The 24,028-nt window shown below is 41.0% G+C and overlaps 1 protein-coding gene across 7 annotated transcripts in view; it reads left to right on the forward strand.

Annotated features, from left to right (window-relative positions):
• Window positions 1–9,371: 9,371 nt before the first annotated feature.
• Luc7l (LUC7 like) overlaps window positions 9,372–24,028 on the forward strand; it is a 32,634-nt gene continuing 17,977 nt past the window's right edge. For 2 of the 7 annotated variants that reach the window (XM_015491054.2, XM_048789507.1), the window contains exons 1-3: window positions 9,372–9,554; window positions 11,442–11,536; window positions 17,255–17,353. In XM_015491054.2, the coding sequence (XP_015346540.1) occupies window positions 9,494–9,554; window positions 11,442–11,536; window positions 17,255–17,353 (255 nt within the window). In that variant the 5' untranslated portion in view covers window positions 9,372–9,493. Of the gene's footprint in view, window positions 9,555–10,388; window positions 11,537–17,254; window positions 17,354–24,028 lie in introns of those variants that run through there. The other 5 variants (XM_048789508.1, XM_015491055.2, XM_015491053.2 and 2 more) reach the window with 5 other exon arrangements.

The following is a 24,028-nucleotide window of genomic DNA, read 5'->3' on the forward strand; positions in this document are numbered from 1 at the left end:
AAAAAAAAAAAAAAAAAAAAAAAGTCTGGTGTGGTGCACGTCTGTAATCCCAGGGGCTTGGGACCTAAAGCAGGTGGATCATAAGTTCAAAGCCAGCCTCAGCAATTTAAGGAGGCCCTACGCATCTCAGTGAGATCCTGTCTCTAAATAAAATATAAAAAAGAGCTGGGGATGTTGCTGTTGTTAAGCATCAATCCCGGGCACCAAAAAGGAAAAAGACATTCCCTATTCCACATTGCTCTGCCATATTTGCTGTAAAGTTTTCAAAGTTTTAACACTTAAGTCTTTAACTTAATTTGGAATAGAGTGTAAAGTGAGGAAGTAATTTTATTTGTTGTTGTTATTATTAAGTACCAGGGATTGAACTCAGGGGCACTCAACCACTGAGCCACATCCCCAACCCTGTTTTGTATTTTCTTTAGAGACAGGGTCTCACACCTCCCTGTTGCTGAGGCTGGCTTTGATCTCAAAATCCTCCTGCCTTAGCCTCACAAGCTGCTGGGATTACAGGCATGGGCCTGGGTTCCAGCTCATTTCTTTTTCCATATGTATAACTGGGAGTCCTGGTATCAGTTACTGGACTAGTCCCATCTTTCCCCAGTAATCTGCAATGGCACTTGCCACATTTAAAAATCCATATGTGCAATGTGGATGTGTGGCCACAGCCATAATCTCAGGGACTCTGGAGGCTGAGGCAGGAGAATTTCAAATTCCTGGCCTGTCTGGGAAACTTTGTCTAAAAAAAAAAAAAGAAAGAAAGAAAAAAGGGCTAGGGGGCTGGGGATGTGGCTCAAGCGGTAGCGCGCTCGCCTGGTGTGCGTGCGGCCCGGGTTCGATCCTCAGCACCACATACAAACAAAGATGTTGTGTCCGCCGAAAAAAAAAATTAAAATTCTTTCTTTCTCTAAAAAAATAAATAAATATAAAAAAAAAAAAAAGAAAAAAGGGCTAGGGTGTAGTTCAGTGGTAGAACCCCCTAGGTTCAATTCTAGGACTGGAAAAAAGAATCCAAATGTGTAAGAGTTTCTGTCATAGCTTCATTTGTTTTACCCTAACACCTACACATGGTATTCTGGATCAGACAGCTTCCTGATTTGATTTTTTTGTGCACGTCACTGTCTTCAAACCCTCTACCTGACAGGCCTTAGCCCTGGAGTACCACGTTAGAGATGATGGAACTCTTCCTATACGAGAGTCAGATGCAACATAGGTGAGGCACAAATAAAAATAGCTTCTCTACAAAGGAAAAAAGGCTGCTGTCCCTCTCTTTTCTTGAGGGGGTCTCCTTTTTTACTCCAGTCCTTTGGCTGATTGTAAGACTGGAAGACGCCGCACCACACGACACAGATCACCAAAGAGGTTTCCGCTTTATTACAAAAGGCTGTGTGTTTACATAGGTCTAAGGAGAGGTCGCAGGGCTGAGGTAGATAACAGATCGCCCGTTTATTGGCAAGCTCTTCCATATGTCAGTTCCGGAGCCCAAGAAGTTAATTCTTATTGGGGCTAAGGCTTCCCACCAGCAGGATTTGACGGTTGGCGCTGGCGAGAACATTTTGCGCCAGTGAAAGAAAGAAAAAGGAGAAAGAGGGTCGTTAGACACCATGTTGGGATTTTTCTCTGGGGTGCTGCTGCCATTATATGTTTTCCCAACACTGATAAAAAAAAAAAAAAATCTTTCCAGAGCCTAGACAGCCCCATGTGTCTCTTTGTTTCGATTTTTTTTTTAAATTTACACTTCTGGATATCTTATTTTAATAAATTGTGACTGTAAAGACTATTAAATTCTTTTTCCCCTTTTTTACTGTCACATTATATGCACACAATAAAACAGTATAATTTGATCAATTTCATTTCTTGTTTCGACTTTTGAGGACTCAGAAATGTCTCCAAATTCTGGGTCTCACTTCTCCTAGAAATATAAATATGTAAAAGATGATACTCCTATTTATGTTTGGACCTAACCTAAACCAGGCTGAATCTGTTTGACTAAGTAGTTGGCTCTGTAAATCTGGAGATTGAACCCAATAACTAGACAAATAGCTACAGATCTATTGCACATAGTGAGTGAAGAAGTCTCCAGAGGTCAGAGGTTTTACCATCACATTTAGAAATTCAGGGAACTTTCACTTCCCGATGTTACCATCAATGACATTTTTTTTTTGGGGGGGGGGGCATTTATTGGTACTTAGGATTGAACCCAGGGGTGATTTACCACTGAACTATATCACCAGCATCCACCTTTTTAGTTTTTTTTTTAATTTTGAGGTAGTGTCTGAGTAAGTTGCTTAGGGCCTCACTGAGTTGCTGAGGCTGGCCTGGAAGTTGCAATGCTTCTGCCTCAGCCTTCAGAGTAATTGTGACATGACTTGGCTGCCAAGCCTGGCAGACAGCCCACTGTTCCCTACTGAGAAGTCACAGCAGAGTGGCAGCTCAGGTGAGCTATAGCACAGGTGGCAAGCATGGGTTCAGTCAGCAGAGCCTGCCATGCTGGCATGCACTTAAGGCACAGCAGGTCAGTGTTGGGGTAATCTTGAGTACACCAATCTGTCATTCCACAGTGGTGGCATGGTGAGGCCACGTACTGCAGAAGCTCTGCAGTTCTGGAACCCAGAGCATGCATGATCTGCTGACCACAACCTGTTTAGAAGCTTCACTTGCAGAAAAGTGGTGAGGAAATGAAAGTGGGGCAGACCTGAATAGAAGTTTGGATCAACAGCACGGGCCCCATACTATATAGACCCCTAGACTGGCACACTCAGAGAGCAACCCTTGTCAGTTCTCCTCTTGCTCTACAGGAGTCCTGTTTCTGTGCACAGGCAAGTAAATCCTACTCTTACACTCAGTCATTCCGGTGTGTTGATTGAATTCTTCAAATTCAAAAAATAAGAACCCAGAAAGGAGAAATTGATGGTGAGCTGCTGGGGTATGCTGCAGCACTGCAGGGCATGGCCTGCCTTTAAGAGCTGCAGCATGTATAGACCCCACCTACCAGCAGAAGTGGAGAAACTGGAATTACAGGTAGGTGCCACAGTGCTTGGCCCAGTAGCAAAATTTTCACTGCTGGGCTTCACTACAATTTGTGAGACAGGGCTAGGCATGTGGCTCAAGCGGTAGCGCGCTCGCCTGGCATGTGTGCGGCCCAGGTTCGATCCTCAGCACCACATACAACAAAGATGTCGTGTCCGCCGAAAAATAAAAAATATTAAAAATTCTCTCTTTCTCTTAAAATAAAATTGTGAGAACTGTGAAGAATACAGGTTTATTTAAAGTCTGCTCTGGGGATGTGGCTCAAGCTGCAGTGCGCTCACCTGGCATGCGTGCAGCCCGGGTTTGATCCTCAGCACCACATACAAAGATGTTGTGTCTGCCGAAAACTGAAAAAATAAATAAAAATTCTCTCTCTCTCTCTTTAAAAAAAAATAAATAAATAAATAAAAAATAAAGTCTGCTCTAAGGAAGACAGAGGAGAGTTTTATTTTTGACCTCAAATCTCCCATCTTCAGGGGGCTCAGGGACACAACTTCACAACTTTTAGGAGAGTGGGACAATAGGCAGGAAGTACACACATACAGATGTAATTAGGCTGTGGTAGTTGAAAGCAAAGTCTGTTTCCCTGGCTCCTTCCAAGGCCAGAGGCTGTCCCTCCATTTCCATTCTCACATTAAAGATCTCCAGGAGCAGAAAATCAGATGTCAGGAAGTGGCTTTTTAATTTTATTATTTATTTTTATTTTGTGGTACTTGGAATTAAACCAAGAGTCATTTACTTCTAAGCTATGTCCCCAGCCCATTTTATTTTATTTTGAGACAAGGTCTTCCTAAATTGCCCAAGCTGGCCTTGAACTTGCAATCCTTCTGCCTCAGACTCTCCAGTTACTGGGATTATGGTATGTACACCATGTCCATCTCTGTAAGTCAGTTGGTGGGTGAAGGAGGCTGACAAGATATTGCCTTCTTAAACAAGAGCATGAAGAATTATATATACACTTACTTAGTCTTTTTTTAATGTCTTCCAGTAAGATTTTAATTTTATTTATTTAAAAAATTTTTGCTTCTTAAAAATTTTTTCAATTTGTTCTAATTAGTTATACATGACAGTAGAATGCATTTCGATACATTGTACACAAATAGAACACAAGTTCTCCTTCCTCTGGCTGTACATGGTGCAGAGTCACATCAGTAGTGTGATCATACATGCATATAGGGTAATAATGTCTGTCTTGTTCAACTGTCCCTCCCATCCCCACATCCTCTCCCCTCCCCAAGATTTTTATTTCTTGCACACAAATCTTTTGGCTCTTTTGTTGGATTTATTTCTGGGTATTCTGCAGTTTTCATTGCTATTGAAAATTATGTTGTTAGGGGCTGGGGATGTGGCTCAAGCGGTAGCGCGCTCGCCTGGCATGCGTGCGGCCCGGGTTCGATCCTCAGCACCACATACAAAGATGTTGTGTCCGCTGAAAACTAAAAAATAAATATTAAAAATTCTCTCTCTTTCTCTCCCTTCCTCCCTCCCTCTCTCACTCTATCTTTAAAAAAAAAAAAAAAGAAAGAAAATTATGTTGTTAGAAAATAAGTTTTGTTTTTTGTAGTTGATGGTTTATAGAAATAAATCTAGGAGGGGCTGGGGATGTGGCTCAAGCGGTAGCATGCTTGCCTGGCATGTGTGCAGCCCAGGTTCGATCCTCAGCACCATGTACAAACAAAGATGTTGTGTCCGCCGAAAAACTAAAAAATAAATTTTATATATATATATATATATATATATATATATATATATATATATAAAAGAAATACATCTAGGAATCTCTCCTTCTGATCCATGGGGAATTGGTTCTGAGATCCTTGAGGTTACCAAAATCCACAGATGCTCAAGTTGTTCATATAAAATAGTATGGTCTTTTCAAAGAAAGCTGTCAGTGGAAACTCCCAGTAGTTCAGATGTTGGATTTAGCAGATAAAACCTTCAAAGCAATTATCTATCTATCTATCCATCTACCTAACTATATACACATGCACACATATCTATATATATATATACACACACATACATGTTCATCGAACTTACATAAATCATGTTAAAGAATTACATGGAAATACAACAGTTATTTGTCAGAGAATTCCAATAAAGGTATATAAGTTAGAAATTATCTTTAAATGTCCAACCTAATGGAAATTCTGGAGTTCAAAATACAATAACCAAAATGGAAAACAATTACTAAGAGGGGCTCAACAGATCTGAGCTAGCAAAGGGAAGGATCAGCAAAGTTGAACATAGATGAATAGAAATTATCCAACATGAAGAACAGAAAAGAAGCTAGGTGTGTCGCGACCCCTCGCCGGCAAGGGAAAACACGACACAGGATTCTTCTTTCAGCAGTTTATTCAGGCCTTGAGTCATGTATCATCTTCTAGCGCCCGCCTGCCGCCACACCCAAGCACAGCTTAATAAAGCCCCCCGCATCCCAATCCCAAGCCGCCACGTGGATCTCTCTCATAGGGTGGTAAGGGATTGCGCGCCAACTCTCCATAAAAGGAGTTGTTTATCACAGGCCACAGTGGAAGCCGGCGCCATCTTCTAATGGCGGCCACGGTCTATAAGAATGGCTTACCACATAGGTGCAGTGGCTCACACCTATAATCCCAAAGACTAGGGAAGTCAAGCATGGAGGATCACAAGTCAGAGGTCAGACACAGCAACTTAGCAAACCCTGTCTCAAAGTAAAAAACAAAATGAATTGGAATAGGGATGCAGTTAAGTGGTACAGCACAACTGGGTTCAATCCTTGGTACCCCCTCCAAAAAAGAAAGAATATGCACAAATTACCCAACATTATACAGTTTATCCAGCGATCAATCAGAGTTTTCCTTATACTCTCACCAATACCTAGTTGATTTTTAATAATTTTGGCAGTGAAAGGAGGTTCAGAATTAAGATGATTAAATTGTTTTGTTCAAATCACCATTTGGAAAAAAAGTCATGCATTAGAATATTTTTAAATAGTCATGCCTTAGAGTATGACTATACTCAGTCTTTTCTTCTTCCCTCAGAGCATCAGTAATGTTAAATTATCATTTGTGAAAGGTTTTGAAAGAAGAAATTATAAGCAGTCCTAAGGTGTTATATCTACAACTTTAAAAAGTCAACTCCCCGGGCTGGGGATGTGGCTCAAGCGGTAGCGTGCTCGCCTGGCATGCGTGCGGCCTGGGTTCGATTCTCAGCACCACGTACAAACAAAGATGTTGTGTCCGCCGAAAATTAAAAAATAAATATTAAAATTCTCTCTCTCTCTGTCTGTTAAAAAATAAATACAAACTGTACTTAAAAAAATAAAAAGTCAACTCCCTTGCTTCTGGTTTTTACCCACAGATGTTGCAATTTGTTTTTTTTTGAATTAAAAACAGGTGTCACTCAGCTCTATGAAGCATATTCATGTTGACCACCTTTCCTTTGGCCAGGACATTTTCATTGCTTGGTCTTGGCAGCACACATTTCTGGATAATATGAATTTCCTACATTTGCATCAAGAGCTGTAGGAACTAGAAATATTCTGTAGGTGAGCTGCCTTGAGCAGCTTGAGATAGTTCCATGGAGGCAGTACCTGGGTTCTATCCTTGCCTCTGCCAAAGACCAGCTCAGTGACCTTTATCTAGTTACCTATTCCTTTCTCAGTATCTTCATCCATAAAGAAAGGATATTAAATAAGACCTACCCCACCTCTCCTCAAAGGGTTATTTCAGGGGAATAATAAAAAATGAGACAACAGGTAAAAAGCACTTTTTAATTTTTTTTTTTTAATTTTTTAGCTTTAGGTGGAAACAATCTTTATTTTGTTTTTATGTGGTGCTGAGAATTGAACCCAGTGCTTCACGCATGGTAGGCAGTGCGCTACCACTTGAGCCACATCCCCAGCCCCCACTTTTTTTTTTAGGGAAAAAGAGTTTTTTTTTTTTTAAGGAAAAAGAAGCAAAGGAGAAACAGAGGGGACTGCTATCCCAAAGGCTGTGATTCTTCCCATTAGTAGGAACAGGGGTTTTATAAAGGTGATTCAGAGAAAATAAGATTAGGGAGGAGAGATCAGGAAGGAGAAGTTTAGGGAAAAGAAGATCAGGGAGGAGAAGTTTAGGGAAATGAAGATTGGGAAAAAGAAGAAAAAAACATGAAGCTTCAAAGCCCCAAGGGATACAGTCCAAGCATCAAGTGAACCCCTGTTATAATTTCCCACTGTCAATTTCTACATCCCATTTCTATGGAAAGTGGGCAAGGACATCTCCAAGTACTTCCTGCTAAAAGATGGTGAAGTTGAGAGAAGTAACCCAAAGTCCTTGCTCTCTATCAGATGAGTCATGGAGAGTTAAGGGCATTCAGCATCAGAGCAATCCAGAGGTCTGCAGATAGCAGGTGATTAGACAAGGCATACATAGGTTAGGGATCATGCAAATGGCCAAAGTTGTAGCAACTTTCCTGAGTTCAGTGTCCTTTTTCTCAAAGTAGAGCAACTGATGGAGCAAATTGTGCAGTTCAAGGAGAGAAGGTGGGAGTTCCCCAAAGAAAAAGGAAGCTTCAGCACTTGCTGGGCCAGTCCCTCAGCCCCTCCCTTTAATCACAGAAACAGCTCCTCTGGTTTGGTCCAAGGCAAACTCACACTCCCAATTTCTTTAGCAGTTGGCTCTCAACAAACTCACCAATACCATGATTCCTCAACATGGAAGTGGGGTTCCTTGGACAACCAGGCCTGACCAAGAAAGCTGGTGTGGAGGCTGCTCTTGGGTCCCAATATGGAGTGCCAAATTTGTTCATGAAAGCTCGGTCCTTGTTCCAATCCAATAAAGAGGACACCGTTTTGAGAAAAAGGAAAACTAAGTTTTATTGCTTTGCTAGCAAAGGAGAAACACAGGAGATTCCTGTCCTAAAGCCTTTGATGCTTTAAAAAAGAACTTTGTGGTCCTTCTTTTTAAATCTTTGCCTTTATCTGTATGTATTTGCATAATAAGTGTTTATATCATAATCCAAATATCAGGTGTTATTAGAGGTCTTTGTGGAGGATGAAGAAATGGGGAAGTCCTGGAATGCCATTTTCTTTTAAGTTAACAATATCCATGCCAGAAAGAGCATTGATGACTGCAGTATTCTGAGGAAATCTGGGGAGTGGAACCCAGGTAAGATATGGTTCCAGAGGGTCCAGACCTCACAGGGCATAATGAGCTATGAAAAGTAGTTTGAGAGGCTGGGACTGTGGCTCAGCGGTAGAGCGCTTGCCTAGAGTGGGTGGACTGGGTTCGATCCTCAGCACCACATAAAAATAAAGGCATTGTGTTGTGTCCATCTACACCTAAAAAATAAATTAAAAAAAAAAAAAAAGAAAAGGAAAGGAAAAAAAGAAAAAGTCTCCTATGAGCCAGGTGCAGTGGCACATGCCTACAAGTCCAGTGATTCCCGAGCCTGAGGCAGGAGAACTGCAAATTGTGAAGCCAGATTTAAAATTAGGTAGTCAGTGTAGTTAGGTAAATTGGGTCTAATATCATATCGAGTGAAATCTAAAATGGAGGCCATGCTGATAATGATTCCTGGAAACGCAGGACAACTCATGGAATGTTAATGAAGTCCCGGAAAGGCCCTAGGCCAAAGTCCACCCCAAAGAAATGTTAATGGAACCCAACAGATTTGGAGATAGCCCATCCCAAGAAGTGATAATGAAGTCCTTCCTGCCCAGATTACTTGTTTGGCCCACCTGTGTCCCACCCCTCAGGCCTTCCAACCTACATTCCATCACCAAAACTATAAAAAGGGGAGACAACCGCACTTCCACGATTCCACCTCTTGGGTCCCCTTCTTCCTCCTGGAGAAGTCTTTTCTGCTGTCCTTTAATAAACTTCTAATTTCTACTCTGACCTTGCCTCGGCGTGCTTCTTTGGTGTTATTCTTCAACATTGGGGAAGCAAGGACTCATCAATGGTCAACAGCGGTAACAATTGCAAGTTCCAGGCCAACTTAATTTAGGGAGATCTTGTGTGTCCAAAACAAAACAAAACAAAAGAAAGAAAGAAAAAAAAGCTAGGAATTTGGCTCAGCAGCAGAGCGGCTCAGTCTTCAGTGCGGGATGGCGGAATCCCTAAGAGAGCACGTTTAGCACGCCAATTCTATAGAAGTAAGACAGCCCAGGCACTTAAGTGTTAAACGCACGCCTTCACCGCTGGTAGAAGACTTCGCTTTCCATACTGTGGAAGTTCAAGAGTGCAGGTTCCCAGCCAGCGGGGCGTCTGCGGTAAAAGGTGGGCGGTGCCTGGTCCGGGGCTTTTGGCTCCGCCCCCAGGCCTACGCCTCCCCTGCCCTGGAAACTACACTTCCCAGTAGGCCAAGCACTGGCGCCACGCATTTCCTCCCGGCATCCCCCGCGGCGGGCAAGAGCCAAGCGGGCTCTAGACCGACGCGGCCGTCCTTCGTAGCCGCCGCCACCTCGGTAGGAGCTGTCGCGTTCGCCCGCTTGGCCACCATGTCCGCCCAGGCGCAGATGCGGGCTCTGCTGGACCAGCTCATGGGCACAGCTCGGGACGGTGAGTCTGGGCGGCCGACCAGGCGAGGGGCTGGGGCGAGAGTGAGGCGAGGCCGCCGGGCGGCCCGAGGCGGGGGCCATGGCCGTCTGCGTCTGCGCGGGGCTCAGCGCCCCTCCCCCACTCGCGGACAGCCGGCGTCTGGCCTTTGTCTGAGCCGGTTCGCCTCCACCGAGCCCGCGGCCGGGCTCCCAGTGGGCCGGCCGTGGGTCTGGGGCAGGCTTCTTCCTCGGAGTCCGCGCGAGGGGCTCCTGCGGCTTCCCGTCGGCGCAGCGGCCCTGCGCCCCCGCGCGAACCGGAGAGTCGGCGAAGGGCTGGAACCAGCACGGGCTCTGGGTCGCTGGCAGCCAGGCGGCGGAATTCTCTGTGGCTCCTCAGGGCAGAAGAATGGGCCTCGAAACCCTGGGGCGTTCTGTCCTGTACCATTGAAGGGTAGCCATAAATTGAGCTTTTCTAATGTGGGTTTCTGTCCAGTACTTCTCCAGCCCCTCTTTCCCCCAACCACACAGGAGAGCCTCTGCTTAGGCAGCGCTTGGCGGTCGTTAGGTAGGTTGTACTGTAGGGAGGAGCGAAAGATCATGGTTGTCTCAGGATAAAGCGGTTGCATCCTTGCAAAACAAATACCTGCTGTGGTTTGTTTCCTTTTCTACTGAAGTAATGAAGTTGTAAGTTCACACTGGCACATTCTCAGGGCTGTGCAGATTCTTTGCACTTTATTTCATAGGTGAATAAGTGCTTTTTAGCTTTCTTTGTTTATTGAGTTGCTTTTGAATTGCTTCCCATATTTTTATTTCATACAAACTGAACAATTGTGGCCCCTCTATTTTATTTATAAAGGTTCAGTGTATCTTTGCCTGCCTACATCAATCTGCAAGGGAGTTGCAGAAAAGCCTCATGTTCATCGAGCCGTGAGTCACAACCAATTTCTAAGCTGTTATAACAAAAAAGTGTTTGCTTTTTTTCACAAGTAACTTTAAAAGTGTAGTTTAGAAAGAAAACATTTTCAATAAAAAGACACTACATTAATCCTGGATGCTTGCAAGTCCTAAAATATATTCCTCCTTGACTATTACACAGCTCTGTGTCCTATACACAGATTAGCTTTAAAATTTGTCACATACCACTTTGCCTTTACTTTTATGTATCATTCCCCCTGACTTCCTTACTGCAGGTGTGGGCAAGAAAACTTTTCCTTTAAAACTTTTCAACAGCGGGCATAAAATTCTGCAGCTGAGGTCTTGAAGAATGCAGATGGGTACAGTATGTGTTGGAGCTCACAGTGTGTATTGACTAACCTAGTTCCTTTTTGCTTTTTTTGGTATTGTCTTGTTAAAAGTGACTCCCAGGTGCCAACTTTCTTTTTTAAGGGTGGGGATGAAAGGGGAATGAGAAAAATAGATCTAGATTATTTAACAGTCAGTGATAAGAGTTTGAAACCTTTCTTCTTTATGTAAATTTGGGCAAACCACCGCTTTTGTGTTTCTCCATAACAAAAAGATTAAGCTAATAAGTAGATTTTGTTTGTAGAAATTATCAACTATAAGTCACACAGTTGATTGATGGCACTCATTGGTATCTCACTGCCCACATGTATATGTATTAGACAATGGCCTTTTGGTGCTCAGTCTTTTACTTCTGACTCCTTGACTTCTTTTGGCACAAAGATGGAGTCAGATATCATTGTGATTCTTCATGGTAAATTTGGCCTCCAAAAAAAATTCTGTATTCTACTCCAGTTGTAAATGTCTCTAGATCAGCTTTTCAGTATATGTGATGGGGAAAACACAGAAATGATAGTCTGCAAATCATCCAGGTGAATTGTTGTACCAGATATCTTTTTGTGATTAGCCTGATAATATTGTCTTATTTAAAACCACAAATGAATTTCAGGAGACGAAACCAGACAGAGGGTCAAGTTTACAGATGATCGAGTCTGCAAGAGTCACCTTCTGGACTGCTGCCCCCATGACATCCTGGCTGGGACGGTAGGTACATTTTTGGGGACCTCAGGAAATACTCACCCTGGGTGTTGTGTAGACAGTGAAGGGTTTTCAGGTTAAATTTTATTTTCCTCCAACAGGCAGAAATTACTTGCTAATTTTCAAGTTAGTGTGGTGGAATTTTATGTTATGGAACATATTTCAGTGGTGTGAAATTCTGTTTGTAAGAATTTATCAAGTTTTTGTAAAATCATTCACAATGAAATACATACAACTAAGTAGTACAAACGTTCTAATGTAGCACAATATGCACTTTATGTCAGCCTGTAGTTCTTTGAAAATTCTGGATGGATTTGTTTGTATGATTACTGGTTGACTATATTCTAGGCTCTTTACCAAGCAAGGTACATTTTCTTCTTATAGTTTTTTTTTTTAACAGTTGGATAGCATTAATTTTTTAGTTTTTATTATGTCACTTTTTTGTGAAATCCATACATTATCCAGTGACTGTAGAATCTATTTCAGGTGAACAAAATGGATGTTAGTTTTGTGGAACACCTTTTTGTGAAATCCATACATTATCCAGTGACTGTAGAATCTATTTCAGGTGAACAAAATGGTTGTTAGTTTTGTGGAATTTACATTTATTCAAAATTAAATACAATTTAAGAAGAATAAGTGGTGGAGGATCATCTATTCATTCACTTAAAGCAAAAGTGTTCTACGAAGGATCCCCCTTTTAAGTCTTTACGGCTGCCTTGTGGAATGTAAAAACTGCCCACTTGTGTTCCAGAAAACATTTCTTCATGGTGAATCATGGCTTCTGTTATTACCATGTTGGGAACATATCTGCTGAGGAACTGCTCAGCTATACTACGTCTTCAAGACTGGCATTTCTGGCCGTAGACATGAAATGAACACCAAACTTATGCCTGGGTTACTTGGGACCTGCTTGCAGTCTAACCCAGGGTAGAAAAACATCATACTGTTATTTTCTGTAGCGAATTGTGAGTAATGTGTGCAGATTAGTAATCTCCATTAGTGATGAGCAGTATAGCAGTAGGATACGTTCTTGTGTAGGAATCACAACTTGGAAACATTGACAAATCCATACCAGAAAAAAGCAGTAAAGCAGATGGACATGAACCCTACTGAGGATTTCAGTCATATTTTCATTGGTCAGAGCCCTTTGGCATTGCTCTGGAACACTGGCAAGAAAAATAATCAGAATAAGGGTTTCCCATAGGTGCTTTTTGTTAGGTTAAAAGTTATTTGCTTAATATTTATTATTAGACCACTGCTGTGTGCCAGGTGCTAGAGATACCAAGCCAGTGGTAAAATCCACACTCTTATTTAGTGGGAAAGAGGGTGGACAGCAAGTAGATAACTAGCTGTTTTAGGCTAGGATGATATGGAAAGGCTTCTGAGGGACATTTGAGCAGAGACCTGAAAGGTGAAAGAACACATGAGTGTGGTTACAGGGATATCATGTTCTGGGTGGAGGCAAGATCAGAGGGAGCGTGTCTGATCTGTTATGAGGGAGGCAGAGCTGTGGAGTTAGGTGAGTGGAAAAAAGTAATGGGCTTGGTGGATCATTGTAGTGCTTGAATTGGGCAAGATAGCTCAACAGAGATGTTTAATTAGAGCAGGCTGAGGAGGAGGAAGAAACCCAGGAAGTATAGATGCACATGAAGACAGTGCTTTGCAAAGGTTAGAGGCTGCTGAAAATAGGGTGAGGATTGGGAATTCTAAAGGAGGTTGTGAGTGTTGAGCTTTGCTATGGGCTTTTTGGAGGTGAGGTATAGTGGAACCAGATCACTCTTCTGTGCAGTTCTTTTTGCAGTACACTGAAGAGGAATGAACATAGTTCTTTAGCAGCAGAGAGAAAGTGTTTGTAATCTTCAGCCTGCTGAGGGCTGCTCCTGGTCCAGGTTTTAATGGGGTGGGTCAGGAAGTAATGGAAATAATTATTGAGGCCTATGGGAAAATGTAGTGAGTTTGGAAGATGAAAGTAGCAATTGGAGGTAAGGTGGTGTACTAGGTCTTGGTAGAACTTCCATTTTCTGAAGATTCAGGCACCTCTAGTTGCCTTCCTTGTCAACAGTGGATTTTTTTGTTTGTTGTTTGTTTGTTTGTTTGTTCCTCATTGGGATTGAACATGGTGGTGCTTTACCATTGAGCTATCTTCCTAGTTGTCTCACTAAATTGCCCAGGCTGGCCTTCAACTTGGGATCTTTCTGTCCCAGCCTCCCAAGTTGCTGGGGTTACAAGGTATGCACCATCACCTGGCTTTCTTTTTTGTGGTACTCAACCACTGAACAAATCCCCAACCCTTTTTATTTTACTTTTGAGACTGTTCTTGCTAAGTTGCCCAGGCTGATCTTGAACTTGTGTAATTCTCCTGCCTCAGTACTCACTACTAGTTGGAATGTATACCATTATGTTTGGGTTTCTGTCAGCCATGTTAGACCACCAGAGCATAGAGTGGAAAACATAGGTGTTGGTACTACATCTCATAGTTAAAAATGGTCTGACACATTGGACTTCATAGCCAAATTGGAGTATTTTGGAAGAATTTAATGTGATATATCAATTCAGCTTGGTGTTTCAGCTACTTGTGGAATGGCCAGTGTCTCCTTGCTTCCTGACATAGCTGGAAAGGTATACCAAAAAAGGTAGTCATGGATCCCAATCCTGTACTTGTACTCTGTTTTAGCAGTGACTTTTTTTTTTTGGTACCAGAGATTGAACTCAAGGGCACTCAACCACTGAGCTACATCCTCAGCCCTGTTTTGTATTTTATTTAGAGAAGGGTCTCACTGAGTTGCTTATTAGCTCCTCGTGGTTGCTGAGGTTGGCTTTGAACTCCTGTCTCAGCCTCATGAGTCGCTGGGATTACAGATGTGCACCACTGCACCCGGCTTTAACAGTGAATTTTGAGAGCCCTCACGTCAATAAATAAAGTGTTGAGCTTTGCTTAAGGTGAGATTTTCTAATGTCAAAACTTGCTTGATAGTTGAGTGTTTAAAATAGAAGCCAGTGTGCACTTAAGACTTTTTGTACTTGAGTTAAAAGGTTTTAGTTCTTAACTTCCTTTGGTGATGGTTTTTTCTTTCAACAACAGAGCCTTTGTAAGCACTTAGTTCCATTTGTGGAAATTATGTATCTGTCTATTTATTTTTGGCTGTACTAGGGATTGGCCCTGGGGTACTCTACCACTGAGCTACATCCATCTCCCTCTTTATGTTTGAGACAAGGTCTTGCTAAATTCCTCAGGCTGGCTCAAACTTGCAGTCCTTCTGCTTCAGCCTTCTTAATAGCTGGGATTACAGGCCTGGCCCACCACACCTGGCTGAATAGTAAGTACCCAGGCCAGGTGCAGTGGCACACACCTATAATCTCAGCTATTCAGGAGGCTAACACAAGAAGATCACAAGTTTGAGGCCAACCTTGACAATTTAGCAAATCCTGTCTCAAAAAAAAAAAGAACTGGGTGTGTAACTCAGTGATAAAGTGCCCTTGGGTTTAATCTCTAGTATCAAAAAAAAAAAAAAGTAATGGTACTTAGAAAAGCTTATGAAGCAGAAATTATCAGGTTTACAGGGTTGATGATCTTACTTGAAACTTTGGCTTTTAGAACCACTGTTTACCCTTCTTCTAGACCCCCTATATAATCAGCATAACGTGAGTTACATCTGACTTCAGAATAAAAATAATGGAGAAAAGTCACAAAATGAAGATAAATTCCACTACTTGTTTGCCCAACCCCATTCTGGCTCTGTTGCTGGTAAAATGGAATGGTATTTTGTTACTAAGCCTGGCATACATTTTCTACAAGACTAGGCCTGTCCTTTAATTTGCATAGGATGTGAGGATTTTATAATCCAGGAACTTTAAAAAATAGTTTTGATCACAGTTACAGGTTTTTTTTTTTTTTTCAATATTTTTAGTTATCGGTGGATCTTTATTTTTTACTTACTTGTATGTGGTGCTGAGAATTGAACCCAATGCCTGACACATGCTAGGGAAGCACTGTATCACTAAGCCACAATCCCAGCCCCATAGTTATAGTTTGAGCTTAAAGGAGCTACTGGAGTTCAATGTTATTTTTTTTTTTTTTTTTTACTAATTATGTAGACATGTGCTTTTTTTCTGATCAGGTAAATTTTTGTTAATTTAATACCATCTGTGCAAACTTCTTTATTGTTATCCAAATGGCCAGAGTGGAGGTGCCTACACAGAGTTGTGGTCTTAGGGTTTAGATAAAAAGCATTCGTTGTTACCTATTTAGTCTACATCTGGTTAGAACGCATAGTAGTACATCAAGCTAATCTTACAACACAGATCATTTTGTTTTAGTAAGAGGGCTTATTATTTCTCAAGTTTGGCAACTGAGTGATCCAGTTATGTGTCTAGGGTCATTTACCAGGTTAGAAGAATTTTGGGATGATTCTTTGGACTCTGAATCAGCCCTTTCTGCTTTAATTATATCAAGAGCCACACAAAGCCACTTGTTAGGTTGTGTTGTAATTGCCAGAACTCAATTTCTGATTCATCTTTCCTTTTTGCTTTCTTGTTTCTTCATCTTAAGCATAGAGCATCTTTTTTCCTTTTTATTTATTTATTTTTTCATTTCATTTTCTTCATACTAGGGATCAAATTCATAACCTTGTACATGCTAAGCATCCATTTCACCTCTAAGCTACATCCCCAGCCCTGTTTTTAAATTTTGAGACAATATCTCTTTTGTCCATATTGGCCTGGAACTTGGGATTCTCCACGCTCAGCCTCTTTTTTTTTTTTTTTTTTAAATAGAGTTTTTAAAAAAAATTTTTTTTTAGTTGTAGTTGGACAGAACTTATTTTTATGTGGTACTGAGGATCGAACCCAGGGCCTCACACATGCAAGGGAGGCACTCTACCACTGAGCTACAGCCCCAGCCCCACGCTCAGCCTCCTTGCATGGTCTGCCTTCTCTCAGCCAACATGGAATAGTTTGAGTAGCCAAGCTCACAAGGAGGAATTCTAGAAAGCTGTTATGATGATACTGTGTTCTGGCCCTTGCCAGTTGCACCCCTTAAAACATTCATTACTGAATGCTTCACCTGCAGCAGAAATAAGACTGGTGGTGCCAGGAATGGTGGCACACCTCTGTATTCCCAAGACCCTCAAAGTAAAGTAAAAAAGGGCTGGGAACGTAGTTCAGTGGTAGAGCACTTGGCTAACATGTGCAAGGACGTGTGTTCAATGCCAGTAGTGCAAATAAAGAGTAAGTGCATAAAGGTGGTGAGAGCTAATATGATAGGTTTTCTTGATTGCAGTTCACTTATCTGAATTAGAGATGCACCTTTACACTGTTGAGTGCTTCATTTCCAGGTATCTCATAATCATGGTGGTAAAAGAAACTTCTCAGCCATATTTGATTTCTTAATTTTCTTGTCAAGTTTTAGTACTCAAAAAAATATAGTTTATCTTATCTGTTGAAATACCAAGTCATAGTTGGGCACAGTGGTGCATGCCTCTAATGCTGAGATAGGAATATTGTAAGTTCAAAGCCAGCCTCCGCAACTTATCAAGGTTCTAAGCAATTTAGTGAGACCCTATCTCTGAATAAAATATAAAAAGGGCTGGGGATGTTGCTCCATGGTTAAGCACTCCTGGGTTCAATCTCTGATTCCAAAACATAAAAAGTAATTCAAGGCCTGTTATATGTTCTGCAACTTTCTGCAAAATATTCATATGTGAATGTTTTGTTTTCCCACAGCGCATGGATTTAGGAGAATGTACCAAGATCCACGACTTGGCCCTCCGAGCAGATTATGAGATTGCAAGTAAAGAAAGAGATCTGTTCTTTGAATTGGATGTAAGTGTTATTTGGTCTTCATCCCTACTATAAAGAACCAAATGTAGAATAAGAATAATGTAGTATTCCTAAATTAGTAAGCAAAATAATGAAATAGGCACTTGTTATCACTTTTCTTTAGCAGAGTACTAGAGTATTATTCTACATCTGTGTATTATCCTTTTTTTTTTTTTTTAATATTTTTATTTATTTTACTTTTCGGCGGACACAACATCTTTGTTTGTATGTGGTGCTGAGGATCGAACCCGGGCTGCAAGCATGCCAGGCGGGTGCGTTACCGCTTGAGCCACATCCCCAGCCCCTATTATCTTATTAACTATCCAGGATTTTGTATGTATGATTTTCTTTCAAAAACATTATTACATATTTTTATGATTCTTGTTTGTTTTGAGCTTTATAAATATGGTTTCAAGCATGCTTATAAACCAGCTACTTGGGGGTGGGATTGTGGCTCAGTGTTAGAGCGTTCGCCTAGCACATGCGAGGCCCTGGTTCAATCCACAGCACCAAATAAAAATAAATAAATAAAATAAAGATATTGTGTCCAATTACAGCTAAAAAATAAATATAAAAAAACCCCCAACTACTTGGGAGGCTGAGGCGGGAGGATCCCAAATTGAAGGCCGACTTGGACCAACTTAGCGAGAACCTGTCTCAAAATAAGAAAAGGGCTATAGCTCAGTGGTAGAACAGCCCTGGGTTCAATCCCAGTACTGCAAAAAAAGGTGAGGCGGGCAGTGCTGGGAATGTAACTCTGGTGTGAATGAAGCCCTATCTTGATCTGAATTTTTTTTTTCCCCATTCAGCATTACATTTCTGCTTACCTCTGTTGTTGGGCATGGTTTATTTTTTCATTGCTGCTCTAAAAACTGTTTTTATTCATAAACATTTGGATTGATTCTAGATTTCCTATTACAAATAATAATAGGAATTTTAAAAATAGCTTCTTGGTTGCATGTATGGGGATTTAGATAGGGTATATTCCTAGCAGATGATTTTCTTCTTGTTTGTACCCCTAATATCAGTGCATATACCCCTGCCAATACTTAGGTATAATCAGATTGCTAAATTTTTGCAAATAAGCAGTTGTAAAACGGTGACCATTGTCTTGAGACTTAGGGTTTCAGAAACTGATAACTTCTATAGGTTTATAGGTTGAAGTCCTCATTTTAGTAAGGAATCTCTTTGGATCATAGATTTTATTAGCATTTTAATTGAACTAAAATGTCAATGCAGTTTTTAAGTGCTGATGAAATTAATGCTAAAAAAGAAATACATTTATGGAAGAAACTGAGATTACAGAAAATAACTGAAATGTATAATAATTTGGTTTATTATGAAGCTTGTGTTTTCCACCAGTGTGGAATACAAAGGTTGTTCAGTGAACAATGTTGAAAACTCTGGATTAGCCATTTGGATAAATAACAGGTTTGATGATGTGATTTCTGTTATCTTAAAATGTTACAAAACCCAGAAAGTGGGGTTGGGGTTGTGGCTCAGTGGTAGAGCGCTCACCTAGCACATGTGAGGCCCTGGGTTCACTCCTCAGCACCACATATAAATAAACAAAACAAATAAATAAATAGAATAAAGATATTGTGTCCAACTACAATTAAAATAATAATAATAATAATATCTCAGAAAGTTAAAAGAGAAAGCTAGGCACCACTGTCTATTTAGAAACTCAAAATTACCAAAAACATACATAAATTCCATACCAAACATACCAAAAATTCCCAAACACTCCCAGTGACTGAGGAGGCTCAAGCAGGAGAAGTTCACAGCTAACTCAGCAACTTAATGAGACTCTGTCTCAAAATGAAAAAAGGGGGTGGTGGGGGGGTGAGTGATGGCTGTAATGCAGTAGTAAAGCACCCTTAAGTTCAACCCCCCAGTCCCACCAGAAAATGAATGAATGAATGAATGAATGAATGAATGAAAGAAATTCCTTTATGTTGGGACAGATGGTGAGATGTCACTCAAAGGGTACAAACTTTCTGTTATAAGATGAAGGTCGGTAAACTAGAACAAATTATTTTCAGTATGTTTTCTTCATATGTAAAATTTTTTGGATAAGAACAGCATCAGTAGCTCAATTGGACATTTCTTAGAATGGAGAGTTAAGTGGTTCTAATCTGCCTCCAGGCATCCCAGCAGTGGAGTTGCTTTTTGTATAAGTGAGATTGTCAGTTTCATTCTCATGTATAAATAAGTTAATCAGAAAGTCTAGTGATTGCTGTAAAAGTTGTAATTGCAGGAAGCAGAATGCCTCAGGAACCCTGGCTAGGTAGAGTGAATGGCCTGATTCTTGCCCTTGCACTCTGCTGCTACTGTGTTCTGATACCTGGTGTTGGCACAACATTCCCAGCCTTCCCTATGGCCCGTGGAGGAACATGATCTGAGTCCCAGGCTTAGTACCAGCAGCTCCCTCATGTCCAGGTTGACAGGTTGATTTGTTGAACCATTGTTTTGTGGTCATTGCTTGTGGGAAAAGGACACAGGTGTAATTCTCATGTTATCAAGTTATGGGCTGTCAGTAATCCATGATTTGTTCAGATTGAGTGTATTTGGGTAGGAGGTACTAGGACTGAACCCAGGGTGCTTTACCATTGAGTTACTCCCCTAGTTCTTCTGATTTTTTTGTGGGGATAGCAAATTGGGGATTGAACTCAGAGGCACTCGACCACTGAGCCATGTCCCCAGCCCTATTTTGTGTTTTATTTAGGGTCTGAGTTGCTTAGCACCTTGCTTTTGCTGAGGCTGGCTTTGAAATTGCAATTCTCCTGCCTTCTGAGCCACTGGGATTACATGGCATGCACCACTGTCACTGTGCCCAGACTTTTTTTTTTTTAGTGAAGTTGGACAAAATACCTTTATTTTATTTTATGTGGTACACGTGCTAGATGAGTGCTCTACCACTGAGCTACAATCTCCACTCTCCACTTCTGATTTTTGAGATAGAATTTTGCTAAGTTGTAGAATATGGCCTTGAATTTAGGATCCTCCGCTTTAGTCTCCCAAATAGCTGGGATTATAGGCATGTGCCCCCATACCTAGCTAATTTAGATTTTTCTAAAGAAGTTTGAAGCCATATGGGACATATTTGTGTAGCTTGTCAGATGTTTGAGTATTATTTTTTTCATTATTGAAATAATTCTGTGAGATACACATTGATCTGCAGTGTATCTGAAAGTGTTGAATTTCTTTCTGCCATAATTCATGAAAGCAGCATGGTACAACCCTTGGGAAGGAATCAGATTCAGTTCTGTGGGTTACTCATGTATAGGATCCGTTTTTATCAGTCATAATAAACAGATAATTGACACCAAAATGGTGACATTTACTAATAAACAAATATATTAAATGCAACCATCATTTTGATTTGTGTGTTTAAACATTTTTTTTTGTTAGGAATCAGGATGTAGCTGAGCAGTAGAGTGCTTGGTTAGTGTGTTCAAGGCCCTGGGTTTAGTCCCCAGGACAACCAAGAAATACACTATTTTTTAAAAAAATATTTATTCTTAAGTTTTAGGTGAACACAATATCTTTATTTTACATTTACGTGGTGCTGAGGATTGAACCCAGTGCCTCATGCATGCTAGGCAAGCACTCTATCACTGAGCCACAACCCCAGCCCCAAGAAATACACTATTAATGATAAATAAATAAAATAAACCAAGTTGTTGTGGTCAGATCAACAAGAACGCTTTTACACTGACGCTACTGTTAAGACTCCTGTTCCTTTTGGTGGGGGCGGGAGGGTGTAAACTGGAAATTGAACCCTGCAGTGCTCTTACTACTGAGCTACATCTCCAGCCTGCTCCTTTTTATGTGTGTGTGTGTGTGTGTCACTGAGGATTGAACCCATGGCCTTGTGCATGTGAGGCAAGCACTCTACCAATTGATCTAAATCTCCAATCTCCCTACCCCTTTTAAAGATTTTTTTAGTTTAGATGGACATGATATCTTTATTTTTATGTGGTGCTGAGGATTGAACCTTGTGGCTCATATATGTGAGGCAAGTGTTCTACCAGTGAGCTACAAACCCAGCCCCCAGCTCTTTTTATTTCTGATTTTGAGACAGGGTCTCACCAAGTTGGTTAGGGCCTCACTAAGTTGCTGAGGTTGTCTTTGAACTTGGGATCTTCTGCCTCAGCCTCTTGGGCTATTGGGATTACAGGCCTATACCACATGCCAGGCTTAAAGTTTTATTTATTTTATTTTATTTTATTTTTTAAAGAGAGATTGAGAGAGAGAGAGATTTATTTTTTAGTTTTCGGGGGACACAACATCTTTGTTTGTATGTGGTGCTGAGGATTGAACCCGGGCCGCATGCCTGCCAGGCGAGCGCGCTACCGCTTGAGCCACATCCCCAGCCCCTTAAAGTTTTATTTTTGAGACAAGGTTTTACTGTAGTGTCCAGGCTGGCCTAGAGCTTCTGTGTCCAGTGATTCTCCTGACTCAGCTTCCAGAGTAGCTGTTACTACAGGTGTGTTGCATTGTATCAGGCTATAGTGCTGAGTCTTGGTACATTGGTTAAAAAGATTCTGTCCTATAGAAGGCTTTATTATTGAGGTTTATTCTTTCTTTTTTTTTTTTTTTTTTTGTGGTGCTGGAGATTGAACCCAGGGCCTTGTACATGCAAGGCAAACACTCTGCCAACTGAGCTATATCCCCAGCCTGAGGTTTATTATACATGGTTTAAATGGCATTTGACTTTTAATATGATATTGTATATAATTTAGAGGTCTTGCCAATCCTTTATATAAATTTAAAATATTAAATAGATGAGTCATCTCTAATTGTTCATCAGGTATACTTGCTATGGAAGAAAACCCATAAAATATTTATTGGATCATTTTGAATCATTGAAGTAGTCAAGAAAACTAAAATATACAGGAGAGATTAACGTACTTATGTTAAAACCAGCTTTATTACACAGCTTTAGATCATAGAAAATAGATGTGATATGAAAAGAATAATTTGAAAAACTGGTTGGTTGGACCAGAAATTGTATGCTTAAGTATGAAAATTTAATGCAGTTTTAAAGGATACACATTACACTCTTATAATTTCTTGGAAAAGGGAAGGGGAAAGAATTATTTTTGGGGGGGTGGATGGGTACTGAGGATCCAACCCAGAGGCACTTTTATCACTAAGCCACATCCCCAGCCATTTTTATTTTTTATTTTGAGACAGGGTCTCTGTCTCAAATGCTTAGGGCATTACTGAGTTGCTGAGGCTTGCCTAGAACCTGTGAGCCTTCTGCCTCAGCTTCCCAAGGTGTTGGGATTACTGAAGAATTATGTTTTCTACATCAGATAAAGCTATTAGATTTATTAGGTTGCTAATATAGTCAGCTTAAGTTTATCAGATTGCTAATATAGTAGGCAAAAGCAAAAAAAAAAATTTAAAAGTTTCTACCTTGTAATTTATTTCTGCAAATCTGTGCTAAGAATGTGATTAGAAGCTGGGTGCTACCAGTGCTTGCCTCTGTTTCTAGCAGCTTGGAAGCTCACAGGAGGATCACACGTTTGAGGGCAGGCTTGTCTTAGAAATTTTATCCCCAATCCCCATCCCTGCTTAAAAAAAAAAAATCCATTGGATATATACACAGATTGGCGCATAATACATGCAGAATTTGTGGCAGGGTTATTTGTAAGATTTAAAAATTGGATGCCACAAATAAAGTTTGTTATCAGTAGCAAAAAAACCAAAAGCTTTTTTTTTTGTTTTTGTATGTTCTCAGTGACCATGTATTGCTTATTCAGAGAATTCATAGTTGGGCTTTAAAAATACGGAGGTTGGAGCTGGGATTGTGGCTCAGTGGTAAAGCCTTGCCTAGCGTGTGTGAGGCTCACTGGGTTTGATTCTCGGCACCATACACAAATAAATAAATAAGGTTGGCCAGGTATGGTGGCTGTGGCACATGCCAATGATTCCAGTGACTGGAGGCTGAGGCAGGAGGATTGTGAGTTTGAGGCCAGCCTCAGGAACTTAGTGAGGCCATGCCTCAAGATGCAAAAATAAAAAGGTTGGTGATGTGGCTCAGTTTATAAAAGCACCTTTGGGTTCAGGGTCTAGTACCAAAAAAAAAAAAAAAGGCGAGGCAATAAGCATTTACTGGCCTTTCTCTGCCTGTCATGCACCCTGCAGGCAGCTGGAAGCAACAGATGAGGGTTTGTGGGTGGTGGTGTTTTTTGTTGTTGTTTGTTTGTTTGTTGCATTGCTGGTGTATAACCCAGGGCCTCTTGCCTGCTAGTTAAGTGCTAAGCTGTACCCCAGCTTTTTATTTTTATTTTGGCACAGGGTCTCACCAAGTTTCCCATTGGCCTTGAGCTTCTGATGGCCTGCCCCAGTCTCCAGAGGAGCTGGGTTAGTTGTGTGCTGTGACACCAACTTCAGAGTAGATTAATTCTTCTTGTCTATGTCTGTGTGTGTGTGGGTGGGTGGGGTGCTTTGGGGGATGTGCCCCAGGGCGCTGTACTGTATCCCCAGCTCTTTTAATTTTGAGACAGAACCCTAGTACGTTGCCCAGGGTGGCCTCTAATTTGTAATCCTTTGCCTCGGCCCCTGTCACTGGGATTACAGTTGTGGCCATCATACTTGGCTTCCCACAGGTTAATTCTTTTTCTTTCTTTCTTTCTTTTTTTTTTTTTTTTTTTTTTTTTTTTT

Source organism: Marmota marmota, unplaced genomic scaffold (assembly GCF_001458135.2).
Source record: "Marmota marmota marmota unplaced genomic scaffold, marMar, whole genome shotgun sequence".
Taxonomy (NCBI): domain Eukaryota; kingdom Metazoa; phylum Chordata; class Mammalia; order Rodentia; family Sciuridae; genus Marmota; species Marmota marmota.